This window comes from Prosopis cineraria, unplaced genomic scaffold (assembly GCF_029017545.1).
Source record: "Prosopis cineraria cultivar Desert tree isolate PC_DT_omini unplaced genomic scaffold, ASM2901754v1 PC7, whole genome shotgun sequence".
Classification (NCBI taxonomy): Eukaryota; Viridiplantae; Streptophyta; class Magnoliopsida; order Fabales; family Fabaceae; genus Prosopis; species Prosopis cineraria.
The window spans coordinates 19,633,580-19,648,872 of NW_026555338.1; the positions used below are offsets into that span (position 1 = coordinate 19,633,580).

The following is a 15,293-nucleotide window of genomic DNA, read 5'->3' on the forward strand; positions in this document are numbered from 1 at the left end:
TTATTCACAGCTGCAAGTCCAGCTTTATTAATTTCATTCTCTTTATTATTGCTCCCCAACACAAAATGACCAGCTATCTCCTTAGCAATGCCAATCGTCTCCCTCCCTAAGCCCTGAAAAATACACTAATCATGAGAAAAAATTGCCAGGCAATTTATAAGCCTCAGTAATTTTCTTAACAGACATCAAATTACAACTAAGATTGGGAACCAGCAAAACATTTTTAAGATTCAATCTTTCAGATACAGTGGCTGCTCCTTTTCCTTTGACCTTGTAATTAGATCCATCCGCAATGGACACAAATTGGTCATTCGAGCAGGGAATAAAATCAGTGACACAAAGGGTTACCCGTCATATATGATCAGTGGCAATGACCCAAATATTACCTTCCAAAGACACAGTGGCCAGAGCAGATAACTGACATTATGAACTTGCCATCAGACCAGGGCTTAAATCACTAGACTGTTTCAGGCTTCCCTGGAGTTTCCGAAGCACTTCAATTTGATCAGTTGAAAGAGACAATCCATTTTTATTGGTTTGAGCCACATGCCCAGAATTGCCCCTTGGGAGGCTTGCCATGGAGCTTCCAACACAAATACTCGGCGTGAACTGGTTTGGAGCGATGTTCACAAAAGGGTCTGTTACCTCTTTTATGCCTTCCTTCATTTGATTGGTTCCTCCACTTGCCGGGCAGGTTGAAGAAGCAATTTCTTCTCGTTTTCTTCATTTCGCACCATGAATCAGACTTCTTTGCTTTTCAAGACTTAAAATTCTTCACTTAATGTCATCAAATCCAGACTCGAGGCCCAAGAGAAATTTGTAGATCCTCTTTAATTTTTCTAAATATTTCAGCATCTGCAGAACACATCCATACATACTGTTCATATGCCAGTGCCTCATGAGAGTGTTATAATAATCGATAACACCACAAGAGTTTTGATGGAAGTCGTGGAGGAATGTTTTAATAGTCAGTGTTGCAGCTTTGTTTTTCAGAGATGAGAATGTCTGCTTTACCGCCACCTACACTTCAAGAGCTGTCTCGGACAGAATGAAGTTGAGACTGATCTCTGAAGTCATCAAGCTGATGAGACATGACTTCACCATACTGTTGATTTCAACCCACTCACTGTAGCGTGGGCTTTCAGGACTGGGACGAGTAGCCTCGCTGGACATGTAGGCATATTTTCATTTGCTGGTGACAAACAACCTGATGCTGCTACTCCGTCATAAGTTGTTTTGCCCATTCAAACAGTGTGGCGTGATGAAGACAGGGCTGGGACCACTCTGTTGTGGCGCTTTGAGGGACATGAACGTTCAGCTGGGATGAGGTCGATGACTTTTCCTCATCATGCTAAGAAATGTTCTTTACCTCCTGGCCTGTAGTTTTCCAAGCCACACCGAATTAAATTTGGGGCCCTTTGGTGCCATGATGAAAGGGCAGAGCGATTGAACCAAGAAAGTTATTTACTTCTCCTGGTGTGCTGCAATATTTATTAATATTGCTCAATAGTAAGATTACATCAGAGATTCACCTAAGGGATCCCACTTACCAAGCAACTAAGCCCATATCGGATCAGATATATATCAAATGCAATCAAATAATAACAATAAATCAACTAATTTAATAATCTCTACAATATTGGCCAGGTTGCCCTAAAAGCCCAAGTGTCAAATAACTCAACAAAAGGAAAGTATAAAGAATTACGAGCATATTACCTGAACTTCAAAGGGACAGCCTTATGCTATAAATAACAAGGTAGACATCCAAATCTATCATAATGAATAAAAAAGGACAGTCAAATTCAAATTGAAGACTTGTCAAAATATCAAGTGTTTTTGTTGCAAAAGTTAATATGAGTGAGGTAAAAGTCAATATGAGCTTCCACTTCAGCATCTACTCATTTGTGTTGACAATTGACTTCTGAAAAATAATTGTACAACCTTCAGTTCAAAAAGTCACAGAACTCATTGGGCTTACAACTTTAAGCACTTTCAAAGAAAAGAAGTTGAAGATGCTAAATAAAGTAGACATTTCATACAACACAAAGAATAAATGGAAGAATGCAGGAAGAGTCAGCCAAAAGGAAAAAAAAAACAATTAATGAAGGCTTCACATAATGATAGGATTATAACACAGAAAACACATATCTCAACTCACAGGCAACACCAAAAGCTGCTCCATTTGTGGTGACACCTTGCTCAACAGCATTACGATGGCCAGAGCAAGAAGGGCTTCAAATCAATGGACATTTTTTGGCTCTTGAAGGGCATGTCAGAACGATACACATATCATTACATTCCAAAAAGTTCTTTCCTGATCAAGAAGGATGAGGACATTCTTTCATTTGCAACAATCTCCATTGCTGGGTGAGCGGCATTGCTTAGAAAAGAAGCCAACCAAACAGGTTGAATGATGGAATGGAATGCAATCTGGATTACCTTTTCTTGGGTCATAATTCTAGCAATCAAATGAGGCTTATGTCTTCTTCCCAATTGCAATACATTTCATGACTAGACATCTACAATTCCAGTGACCATTCAAATAAAAAAAGGGAATCACAAAAGTTTTCTACAGCAAGAGTTCACAAAATGAAAACAATCCACAACAAATTAAAGACCAATTAAATACCCCAAAAAACTACCAGCAGAGCATACATATTTATATCATGGAAATATAATGTGTGTGAAACAACCTGAGCTGTGCGACTCTGGCTTAAAAAATGCCCAAATTTGAATTATCTCGTATGAACTTATTTATCATGTTTTCAGTAGATGATTCTTGGGAAGAGAACCAACTCAGCACCCTACAAGGATGAAGATATCCACTAGTCAACTTCTATAAAAGGTTTGCAGCACTTCTTGATTTGCTAATTATACTTGTACCAGTTTGGATTCAAAATGTTAAACTTCTATGAATCACACGTCAGAAAGAGGCAAAACACAGGTTAAAAATAGAAAGTTTCATGTAAGTAGAAAAAAGGTGAGGTGCAGGAGAGTAAAATACATCAGGTGGAAAAGGGAGAATAAAAGAAATTATCTCAGAATAACAAACTTAAGTATTTGAGTAGTTGACAAGAGCGAACCTGACCAATGGAAAGTCAATCTGGAATTCACATCATTCCTTCTTTTGCTTCCTTGCTTGTGTTCTGTATCAAACTAGCTATTTCTTCTTCTCCCCTTTTTTGTTGCAATAATTTGAACTAGATTTTGCCTTACTCATCGTCACCAGTAGTCCTTACATGAGCAATTTCCCTTCTTGAAATGATGAAAACGGCTTGAGTCTCTTAGAATGATTTCATGATCAACAATTCTAGATATATAAGTTATAGCACTATGGCAATCACCACATATGCGCAGGTTTTTGGTTATTCGAATAGTTGCCCCTGGAGGTGATATTAAGATGCCGTAAGCAAGTGCCAACTTTTCACTGTGTTCAAAAAGTAGGTCACCTTTTTCTTCGTCATCCACATCATGGAGAACAAAGCTTGTTTGAGGAACATATCCAAGTACTTTGATTCGTTGAATTAAGTCAGAGAGAATTTCATATATCTTCTGAGATTGTGGGTGAGACTTATCTCCCACAAAAAAGGTTGTTGTGCCCTTCTTTCCTTCAACCCAACTGCAACCGGGCCTTTTCTTGATCCCCATATGTTTCATTAAACTTCTGATCCTAGCCACATCTTTCCAACGTCTAGCATTAGCATATATGTTCGAAAGTAATGTATATGACCCATCATTCTCAGATTCCAACCTTACCAACTGTTCTACAGCAAATTCCCCAAGTTCCACATTTGAATGTATCCGACAAGCACTAAGCAAGGCCACCCACACTACAGGGGTTGGTTCTATGGTCATGCTCTCAATGAGTTTCATAGCTTCATCCAATCGACCAGCACGACCCAAAAGATCAACCATGCAAGCATAATGCTCCTCTCCAGGAACAACCCCAAAATCCTTGATCATTCTATAAAAATAATTAATTCCATGATCCAACATTCCTGAGTGACTACAAGCATAAAGAACCACAAGAAATGTTATGTTGTCAACCACATGACCTGCTTTTCTCATCTCATCAAAAACTAAGAGAGCATCTTCACCTTGCCCATGCATGCCATATCCGGTCATTAAAGATGTCCACGTTACAGAATTCTTCTCCTCCATGCTGTCAAAAACAATACGAGCAGAATCTACATCTCCAGATTTAGAATACATATCTATGAGACAGTTGGCCACAAAAAGAACAACATAGTCATGACGATTTCGCAACACATAAGCATGTATTTGCCTACCAAACCTCAATGCTGCCAAACGAGCACAAGCCAATAGAGCACAAGATAAAGTAAGGTCATTAGGCTTTATAGAATTATCCACTTTAAACATTTCAGAAAATAGTTGTAGCGACTGGTTGGCATCACCATGTTGTGCATACCCTCCTATCATCACTGTCCAAGTAACCACATCTCTATCATCTGGAGATATAGAATCAAACATTATACGAGCAATTTTGGCTCTTTTGCATTTAGAATACATGTCAATTAGGCTATTAATTATCATCAAATCATCCCCTGGATCGTGTCCTTCAACATTGAGGATAGACTTAATTGCAAAACAATGGGTTTCTTTCCCATGAAGCAAAGCTCCAATAGATGCACAACCTGAAAGTAAAGACACCAGAGTGACCACATTTGGCTGTGACCCACAACAGCACATCTGCCGAAACACATTCAGGGCATCATGACCGTGTCCTTTCTGAGCATATCCTGCTATAACAGCAGTCCAAGTCACAACATCTAGACTAATATTTGCCACCTGCATCCTCTCAAATAAAGATAGAGCATCATCAAATTTACCGATTTGAGAATACCCTGTGACCATGGCATTCCAAGAAACGACATCCTTGACCATCATCCTCTCAAAAACCTTGTTTGCTTCATCCATCTGACCACACTTGGCATACATGTCAACAACAGCATTACCCACAAAGACATCATCAACCAATCCACTTCTAATAGCAAACCCGTGAATTTGTTTACCCTTTGATGATGCACCCATTGAAGCACATGCCGGAAGTATATTAACGAGGCTCACAGCATCAGGGAACATCCAATGATCATTAGACATTTTTTCAAACATTTTAAGTGCATTATTGAAATCTTTACCCTGGGCATAAGCAGAAACAATAGAATTCCAAGAAACCAAGTCCTGAATACCTCTGTAAGACAATTCATCGAACATCTTTCGTGCGTATTGTAGCTCACTGCAACGTCCATACATTGCAACCACTGCATTACAAACAAAAACATTCGACTCGAACCCAGTTCGATACACACTGGCATGAAGCGAAGCACCATGCTGGAATGACATGAGCTCACCACAAGCTTTGAACACAAATGGATAGGTATAATGGTCAGGCATCCAACCCATTCTCTTCATGCGACAGTAAAATCCCAAAACACGATCAGGAAGCCCACCATGAATTGCAACCCTTATCAATTGATTCCACCAGAAAACATGGAAAGGGGAGGGTTGGAGGCGCTCGAGAAGGAAAATAGCATGGAAAGTGGAATTGCAAGCTATGTAGGTGCCAATGAGGTTGCTGAGAAAGTGGAAGAGACCCTGCACTAAGACTTGCTGATGCAAGAGCTTGGCTTGGATCAAGGTCTTGCATTCTTTCAAAATATCAACTGTTATAGGAGGTGGAAGCGAGGGTGCTGTAGTAGCTGCAGTAGAAAAGAACAAGAGGTGGTGGGCTTTGGGCAAATCTTGTAGCTTGCTGGGTCTCGATCGAAGCCAGGCTAAGAGCATGCTAATGCTAATCCTATCCAGTAACAGAACCTTCTCTACTTAATCTCTGAATATCTCTCCCCTATATTCCTCTGCGTCTGTATTCGTCCAAAATCGCTCTGCCTCCGTCAAGAATGAGGACCGACAAAATGAACTGTGTCAATCCAATTCCTCGTCCTATCTGGCGGCAGAGATAGCTGGTGCTGACCGGGGCTGTAGCGGAGGACGATGGCGAAGGCAAGCTTTGAAGGCGACTCCGGCAGCAATTGCAAGACGATCTCCAGTCAACCTGTAAACGATAGTTAAAGAGCACCGAAGATGTTTTAGCGCCGTTTGGTCTAAATCTAATAGTTTTGCTTAAGTTTGTGTATGTTTTCTTTTTTTAAATCACTTATTATAAGTTACTTTTATCGTTGAAGAATATAAAATATTTTTAATTAAATTTTATTTTTTAATAAAACAATTACTTATTTTTTAATTAATTTTATTTTTTTATATTTATTTTTATTAAATATTTTATAATAAATATAAGGTTATTATTAATATTGACACTTTTAAAAAAATAATAATACATCTCAAAACGTTAAAAATATTTTATAATTTTTAATATTTAATTTTTTAAAAAATATCTTATATTTTTATATTAAAAAAATATTTTTTTAAAAAAATATCATATTAAAAAATATAAAATATTTTAAGTCTTTTAAAATGTTATTAATATGAGGAAAAAATAGGTGTTTTTTAACTGAAAAAATAGATGTTATTAATAAATTTTTTTAAAAAATTCTTAATTGGGGTATAATTAATAAAAAAATTTAGTTAAAATGTCTCAGAGATGAAAATATATAATTTTAAAAAGAGTAAATTAATTTATTGAATATAATTTAATTAAAAGTGAGCGTCAGATAATTCTCAAGAGAGGGAGTTTCGAATATGAGAAAAGGAAGAAATTTTGGCGGAAAAAAAAAAAAGGAGTGACAATTAGGTTATAAAATTTTAAATTAATAATTATTGAATCCTCAACAATTTTTTTAAAAAGTAAAAAATATTAATTTCGATAATTATAAATTTAAAAGTTTCAATAGCAAATAAAATATTTAAGTTTTAAATATAACTCTTAAATTATATTTTAAATTCTTGTTTGTAATTATTTAAATTGATATGTATAATTTATTTTTTAAAAAATATTTATTTAAAATCTAACTGTTATTATTCAATATTTTAAAACTTAACTATCATTTTTTCAAAAATAAAAGAGGAGGAAAGACTTACAAAATTACTAAACGCTTGGCTTGGAATTCTCACACTTGATTATTTAGTTCCGGTTTGAAAGTATTTGATAACCACATGTTTTTATTTAATTGACTTAATTATAGTTTGAAGTCTTAAAAGGTACTTAAGGATATAAAAATATGCTCCATCCATTTAAAAAATATAAAAGTATTTTTAAATAAATTTCATCCTCAATAAAATAGTTACTTGTTTTCAAATTTACTATATCTTTATATATATATATATATATATATATATCCCTATTTAATAAGATACTTTATCCTAAAATAAATATAAAGTTAGTTATTTAATAGGGAATTTTTTTTTAAAAAAAAAGACAATAGTTATATTTTAAAAAATATTTTTAATATTTAACCTCTCAAAATATGCCTTATATTTTTTAACTTTTTAAAACTTTTATATTAGTTATGTTTCAGCATTTTCTTCACAAATTTAAGGGGTATGATTGAAGAAGTTTATATAATGATGATCAAATTAAACGTTGTGGGTCATATTCTAATTTACAAGACCAATAGTAGTCCTTTTAAAATATTATTTTGGGCTTTATATTTTAACATTTTTTAATTATAAATAAATGTGTGGCAAAAAAATTATAAATAAATGAAAATTATTTTAAAAAAAGTGGAAATTGTCGCAAGTTTTATAATGACATTATTGAACATGAAACTCCTCACGAGATTTATAGTTCACACATACCATCAATAACTTGCACATTTTCTTTAAAAATTTGGGCGTTGCTCACCTTTCTAAAGAAGAGAGAGGGGGGGGGGGGGGGAAGCAAGATAATATTTTCTCATAATATAATTAGCACAGGACCCAAATCATATAATTTGCAGACTTTTCTCCCAACAAGAATATTCCAGGTGCCACTACGCAGAGCAGAAATAATTTAATCTGAGGCTAAAACTAAAAATTTGGGTGAAGGATAAAATTAAAAGAAAAAATTATTTCTTTGATCCTTATAAACTAACTCATTTCTTGAATTTTGATTGATTATTACTCAATTTTTATAGTTTTAATTATATTGTAACTCAATCATTGAATTTTAAATTGGTACAACTCAATCCCTATACTTTTATTAATTTAAAATATTAGTATCTATATTTTAAAAAACAAAACTATAGAGATAACCTCTATAATCTTTATAAAAATTATAAGTTGTAATGATCTTAAAATGTTAATCCTTAAATTTCAAAATAATTTTAATATTTATTATTTTATTTTTTTAAAATATAGAAATTAATATTCCAAACAATTAAAAACATAGAAACTAAATTATATTGAATCAATATTGTAAATATCCAGTTACAGTTTGTTAAAGTTTAAGGATTGGATTATAATTATTAAAATTACAGGGACAAGTTGATTAATTTTCCCAAAATCAAAAAGTCAAGATAACAACAATCATAATTCCTAAGGACATTAGACAATCCACTCTGCAAGAAGCTAATTCAGTGACTCAAGAAAATCCAAATGTGAAACCCTTAAACGAACGCTGCATTACCAAGTGATTAAGATCTTCGACAGTTTCATTTTTGTTGGTGCCATATATCAGACCAATTATATTAAAGATTTTGAAAAAATTAATTATTTGATCTATATAATTTTGATTCAATTGTAATTCAATTTTTAAATTTTGACTCATTATAAATCGATTTTATAGAGTTATAATTTTAACTCAGTTGTAATTTAATCTTGAATTTTGACTCAATGAAACTAAGTTCTTATAGTTTTAAGCACCTAAAATATTGGTCCCATATTATAGAAAAAAATATAAATATTAAAAAAATTTAAAATTTAAAAATTTTAGTAACTTCAAATATTAGCCCTAAATTTTGAAACAATTTTAATTTTATAATCTTTTTCTAAAGGATTAAAGTGTAATTGTACTTCTACACTATTTTTAGAGAAATAATATTACCCCTAAACTATTTATCATAGTAATATCTCTCTTGAACTAATTAAATCAAAGTAATATTGCTTCCGTCATTTGAAAATCATAAATATAGTTTGCCCTCTAAACTAGCTTCAGTTAACGGATTTTTTTATTTTTAAAAGAGGGGGCTAATATTGCTCTAATTTAATTAGTTTAAAACAAATATTACTATGATAACTATTTAAGAGCAACAATGTTCTTTGAAAATACTTCAAAAATAAAATTGTATCACAATCCTTTTCTAAAATATAAAAATAATTATAACTAAATTAAAATTATAAAAATCGTGATATAACAAGTCAAGATTAAGTTATAATTAAATTAAAAATATGGCCACTAAATGATTAATTATTTTAAATTTTAGAATTGGAAGAATTCCAACATATGGATATATATCGTTGCGTTGGATTCACCCAACCTTCTAAACTTGTTGAACAATTATCCACCAGAGATGGGTCTCAGGGTCGGCTTGCTTTCGAAAAAAATCAGAATATGCCCAAAGTAGAATGATGATTCCTGAATTGCACCCGGAAACTCATCAAAGCAATATTAAAATTAAAGGCTATTTCCACCATTCAGAATAGAATTAAAGGCTATCATAATTTTAAAATAAGCTAAACCTAATTCGACTTAACTTATTTTAAAACTTGATTCAACTTATTTTCACTCCTATTCACAATAGAACTGAGCGATTAAAAAAAATCAAAAGGTATTTTTTAATTAGACTAAAAAAAATTAGTTGTCATTGAGTCCCTTGTGCCTGCAGAAAAGTTTCAAAATATTTTAAACCTTGCATACTATTTTTTAATTAGACTAAAAAAAAATTAATTGTCATTGAGTCCTTGTGCCTACAGAAAAGTTTCAAAATATTTTAAACCTTGCATACTATTAATTTAATTCTTAGGGCTCTCGTTGAGATTCTCCCTTAATATTTTTGGTGATTAATAAAATTAACAGTTTTGAAAGAGGGGAAAGAAAACCATCACATGGCACTTTAAAATACAAAATTGAAAGAAAAGTATCAAAATTAACTCTACTTATATATATATATTGATAATAATGACAATGATTAATTTTCCAACTATATTAAATAAATATTTAAATACTTTTTAAAAAATATAATATCAGATTTATAATGGGTTAAGGTGTAATTTTATTCAATAATTTTGCTTTTATACTAATAAGTGAGGTGATTTTATTTCTGAACTATTTTTTTAGGAGTAAAAAAATTCTTTCCATAGGGTGCCTAACGCTTTTTAAAAAATAATTTAAAAGTAAAATTATTTTATTTATTAATACAAGAGTAAAATTACTTAATGAGAAAAAGTTTAACAATAAAAATGCACATTAACCTATTTATAATTGATTTTGTTACAATAAAAATGGTTGAATATATTTTTTTTTAGAAAATTAGATCAATAGCTTCAAAAAAATATAATTTTCATAAATTATGGATAAAATTTTTAAATATTTTAAAATATGGCTCATTCATAAAATTAATTAGATCTGTTTTTTTATCCTTAAAATAAATTTATTATTAAAATAAAATATATTTAATTTAACTAATCTTTAACTGATTGAATTTTTCATTTTTATTATCAAAAATAGTATTGTTCGTGCTCTCTCTTTAATTTATTATCTCTAAATATTTTTTCATCAAATTTTTTGATCTAATTTTCCTAAATCATCATATTCATCTCTCATATAGTGTTTTTCTTTATTAAAATTTTTAATCTGATTTGCCTGGATAACCATTTTCATCGTAGAGCTTTTTTACTTTCTCCCTCTCTATTTTTCCTAGATATTATGAAGAGGACATTAGACATTGAAGAGAAAACTTCATTATTGATTTACGATACTACATCATTGATATATGTCTTTGTATAATGATAAATAAATTAGTAAGTTTTTACTGATATGACTTATATAACAATAATATATAATAATATATCACTGATATACTATTATAGATCAAAATAACCAGACAATCAGGTATAAACTTGTTTATAATTTATATATAATCATATATCAATGATGTAGTATTGTAGATCAACAATACGAAAAATATATAATCATCTGCCTAAAATAGATCAAACATAGTTCATAAAAAATTTTAAACTCTTAGTTTATTACAAAAAATCAAATACATGAACTAATAAAATAAAAAATTATGACTCTGTAGCTCCATTCTCTCGTTGGCATACTCTATTTCATTGAATACCGTCGATGTATCTCACCTTGTGTTTGTCTCTCATTGTCATGATTGTGATTCACTCACATTGCTGCTATCTCATGTCTATCTCTCCTGCATTGATGTATTCTCTCTCGCACTTGTCATTCTTATTTTAGAGATTTCTAACATTTTGAATTTCTTAATATTTAAAAAAACATATATTAAAGAGGATAATTTTATAAATTAATTATAATTTAAATATTTAAAAAGTTATTTTTAAAATTTAAAAAAGGATATATTTTTTTTTAATTTGACCTTGTAATATGAGTCGCAAAAACAACTTTTTTTTTTTCTAATAAAATCATGTTTTTCCTTTAAAATTGGTTAATTTTCTCATCCAGCACCAAATTCTTCCCAAAATTAGTTGTAACTGCGATAAAACCCATTCTCGCGAGGGCTGAGGAGCGGATCCAGTTCTCTTCGTCGAAGAACAAGCATTCTAGTTCGGACGCCGTCCACCGCTGTCGGCCCTGCGTGGTTGTGCTCGGGCAAGTAGTGAAGAAGGTTCGAACCCTAGGGTTTTTTATACTCCCAAAATCCGGGGAGATTGATTTGTTGTATCTGGCTTTGAATCTAGATTGGAGTTTGTTCCCAGTGTTATCTGTTCCCTACGTGGCTCTTCTTGATTTGTTTTAAAACTTTTCATTTTAATTTGGCTTTGAATCTGGTCGTGTAATCATTTGAATATTGACGCTTTTGAATTTGGGAATATTTACATATGGATATATATATATATATATATATATTTTGGGTACTAGTTTTTTCTTGAATGATGTGTAATTGGCTATTACACTTCTTCCCTTTTCATTTTTGATACTAGCGACTTGTATGATTTGGATTGTGTTGTTTTGCAATGTTAGATTATTGTGTATTGGCATTCTGTTTATTAATCTTTTTGTATTATCAACAATTTTGGCAAATTCTCGAGGTATTTGTGATGTACGATCTTGTAAATGACTTGGCTTTGAGTTGTGTCATAGTGTCTGGAACAAAAATTAAAAGGGTATTTTATCAACTATGCATATTTCAAAGATTTCAGTGGGCGCAGATTGTGTTATGGGCCCGCCTATGGTTTAGTTCTGGATTTTTGTTAAATCTCCTGAGAATTGTGGTCTGTTTCTTACAGGGATTAATATCAAAATTTCAAGATGCCGGCTACTGCGGGTAGAGTTCGTATGCCTGCAAACAATCGGGTTCACAGTAGTGCAGCCCTTCAAACCCATGGCATATGGCAGAGTGCTATAGGTTATGATCCATATGCACCCAACAAGGAAGACAAGAAGGATACTTCAGAGATAGCGGCAAATGCAGAACCAGATGCTGAAAATGCATATGCCAGCTTCCAAGGACTCCTTGCACTTGCTAAAATATCAAATTCTAATGTGGACGTGGATCGAGGATGCTGCAAGAAGTGTGGGCGTGTTGGGCATCTCAAGTTTCAGTGTAAGAACTATGTAAAGGTCAAGGATGATAATGAGGAGAAGGATGCAGAAGCTATGCAAGTTCCGGCATTGATTGCACTGGATAAATTGAAGGGAAGGGCAGCTAAGGTTGAAAGAAGTACTGTTAAGAGCTCGGATGAGAGTGATGAGGAGGATGAGAGTGAGAGTTCAGACTCCGAGGTAGACTCAGAGATTGAGAGAATTATTGCGGAAAGATCCGGGAAGAAAATCAACAAAAAGGGAGGTTCTTCAAGAAAAAGGAAGGACTCTGATGAAGATGAGTCTGATTCTGGCTCTGGCAAGAGGAAGAAGAGAGGGAGATCAAAAAGGAGGCATGGGAAGAGAGAAATTAGTGATTCTGATTCGGATGATTCAGATTTAAGGAAGAGGAAGAGGAGGAGGGAGCACAGGCGGAAGAGGGGCAAGTCTTCAGCGGAGAATTATGACCGTAAGCATAGAAGAAAGAGTCGGAAGGAGAAGAGGAGAAGGAGAAGCTGTCGATCAGATTCTGATTCTGAAACATCTGAGGATTCTGGGAGAAGACATAGACGGAGAACTAGGAAGGCAGAATCATCAACCGACACTGATCCAAGTGATCTGGATGATTCAAGAATGGGCAGGGATTTGAAGAAATCTGCAAAAGGCCGAAGACACCATTCTGAAGATGATGAATAGAATAGTGGAGTGTTTACTACGAACTGTCATATCCATGGGAAGACAGTTCCGTGGAGTAGCTGAAGTCCATATATGAAACACGATTTCCTTTCCGTGTGAAATAATTGAGTACTGTCATTAGGTGTCATATCATAATTTTATAATTGGGAGGCAAAGATGCATGCAGTGAAGTTCAAGTTTCTTGAGATCATTCTACTGGTTCTCGGCCAGAGGTATTAATGTATTATGCCTACATCCTTGATTGCTGTCCGTGTTGGAATGATTGCTTTGGCTTTGCTTGGTTGAACTGTTGCGTCATATCATGCATGACTAGCATGGGAGAGGTGTCCCTTAAATCCATGAGGTTGAGGGTCTCTCTGGGTATTTTATCAAATCTCTATTAGGAGAAGTGCTTATATTTAATTCCTAATAATGTTTCGAACAAGATTGGTTCTAAATACCTGTGTACAATAAAATAAACTGGTAGGAGAACTGATTGCTATCTGTGGATTTATTTTGGATTCGGTAAAATTATGTTATTATCTGCTAAAGGTCCTTCATTTATCCTGCTTTGTATGTACGAGGCAGCAGAACAGAAGACGGTTTCTTGTCCCTGCTGTGCCTTTATGTTTGTTGCTTCTGACTGAAACATCGGAATCCTCTTTAGTTACATATTATCTTGTACCTAAAAATTAAAGACATATTTTAGTTAAACTCTTTGCCAGACTAAATCTAACAATTTGTCAGTGGTGTTGCTGTTGCTCCTTGTGAATCATGAACAAATGGATGATGCTAATAATTTTGATGGTTTTTTCTCTTTTCTTTTTCTTTTTGGCTGTTTGGGGTTTTTTTTTTTTTTTAAGGGGGAGGGGGGGGGGGGTAAAGTAGGTAGGTTCAAAGTAAGAATTGGAGAATGTTGCAAGCTTAGCACGTGAGAGTTTAAAGTTCAACATCGAAACTCAACCAAGATGGCAAGATTTTTACCTTGGAAAAATCATTTTCAGGTCTCATAAAAGTAATTTAGATATAAAAAAAAGTTTCATAAAATTACGAAGTTATTTCGAAATCCCGTCCTCTATTGAAATTATTAGTTGTCATTTAATAATTAATTATTGTTGCTTAAAAGTCCACCGAACAATTCCACCAATAGTAATTGACAATTCCAATATAACGAAATTGACAATTTCAATTAAAAAAATATAAAATGTCATAGAAACTTATTTTATTTTACATTTAGATTGCACATGTGAAACCTAAAAATAATTTTCCCTTTTATATTTGTAGATATGCATTAGATATATTATATAAAAATAATATAATTTAATTTATATGCCAAAACAATCATTATCTCTACTCAAATAATCCAACAAAAATTTAAACAAAATTTTTTTATACATGTTACTACAATCCCAATAAAAAGTTAAATAATTTAACTCAAATAGCCTAATAAAAATTTAATAATAATAATATAAAATTCCAACAAATTAATAAAAATAAAGTGAAAAATAATAGTTTAAAAGAAACAATAAATATTCATTTAAATATTCTCTAAATGAATTAGGCTAATATTTGACAGTTGCACCTACCCCTTTTAAAATTAAGAAGTTTGGTAATATCTAAAATTAACTTTCATAATGAAAGTCCATGACATCATTTTTTTATAATGCACATATGACTAATACCAATGAAATTATTTTTTTCCCAATTCTAGTTCATTGACAAAAACAAGCAAAGGCATTTTAAGACAAGAAAAGATTTCTTGAATTAATTTTAGAGACTCTCAATCAAGGGTTAAAACTTAAAAATACACGATTCAAACAAAGTTCACATGTATGCATGTACATATGTTTCTAATTAAAAAAGTGCAAGTAACCTGTATTTTCTTCGGTAATCCAAGTAAATTATATTTTAAGCCAAACTGACATCATGATTACAAATAATATTTGAAGCC

At 32.4% G+C, this 15,293-nt stretch overlaps 2 protein-coding genes across 12 annotated transcripts; one reads left to right on the forward strand and one right to left on the reverse strand.

Annotated features, from left to right (window-relative positions):
• Positions 1-6,110, reverse strand: LOC129315475 (pentatricopeptide repeat-containing protein At5g16860). Of its 11 annotated transcripts, none has more exons than XM_054959168.1 (4): positions 3,084-6,110; positions 2,159-2,519; positions 1,717-1,770; positions 1-1,481 (listed from the first exon to the last, which is right to left on the reverse strand). In XM_054959168.1, the coding sequence occupies exon 1, from the start codon at positions 5,803-5,805 to the stop codon at positions 3,223-3,225; it is 2,583 nt and encodes an 860-aa protein (XP_054815143.1). In that variant the 5' UTR covers positions 5,806-6,110; the 3' UTR covers positions 1-1,481; positions 1,717-1,770; positions 2,159-2,519; positions 3,084-3,222. The 11 variants fall into 11 exon arrangements, with proteins under 11 accessions (XP_054815143.1, XP_054815149.1, XP_054815150.1 ...); XM_054959174.1 differs by adding an exon at positions 2,694-2,804 and having other exon boundaries at positions 1-2,314; positions 2,440-2,519; XM_054959175.1 differs by having other exon boundaries at positions 1-2,314; positions 2,440-2,519; positions 3,089-6,110.
• Positions 6,111-11,591: 5,481 nt separating this feature from the next.
• LOC129315170 (CAX-interacting protein 4-like) lies at positions 11,592-13,893 on the forward strand. The gene is made up of 2 exons (XM_054958727.1): positions 11,592-11,750; positions 12,373-13,893. The coding sequence occupies exon 2, from the start codon at positions 12,395-12,397 to the stop codon at positions 13,361-13,363; it is 969 nt and encodes a 322-aa protein (XP_054814702.1). The 5' UTR covers positions 11,592-11,750; positions 12,373-12,394; the 3' UTR covers positions 13,364-13,893.
• Positions 13,894-15,293: the final 1,400 nt, after the last annotated feature.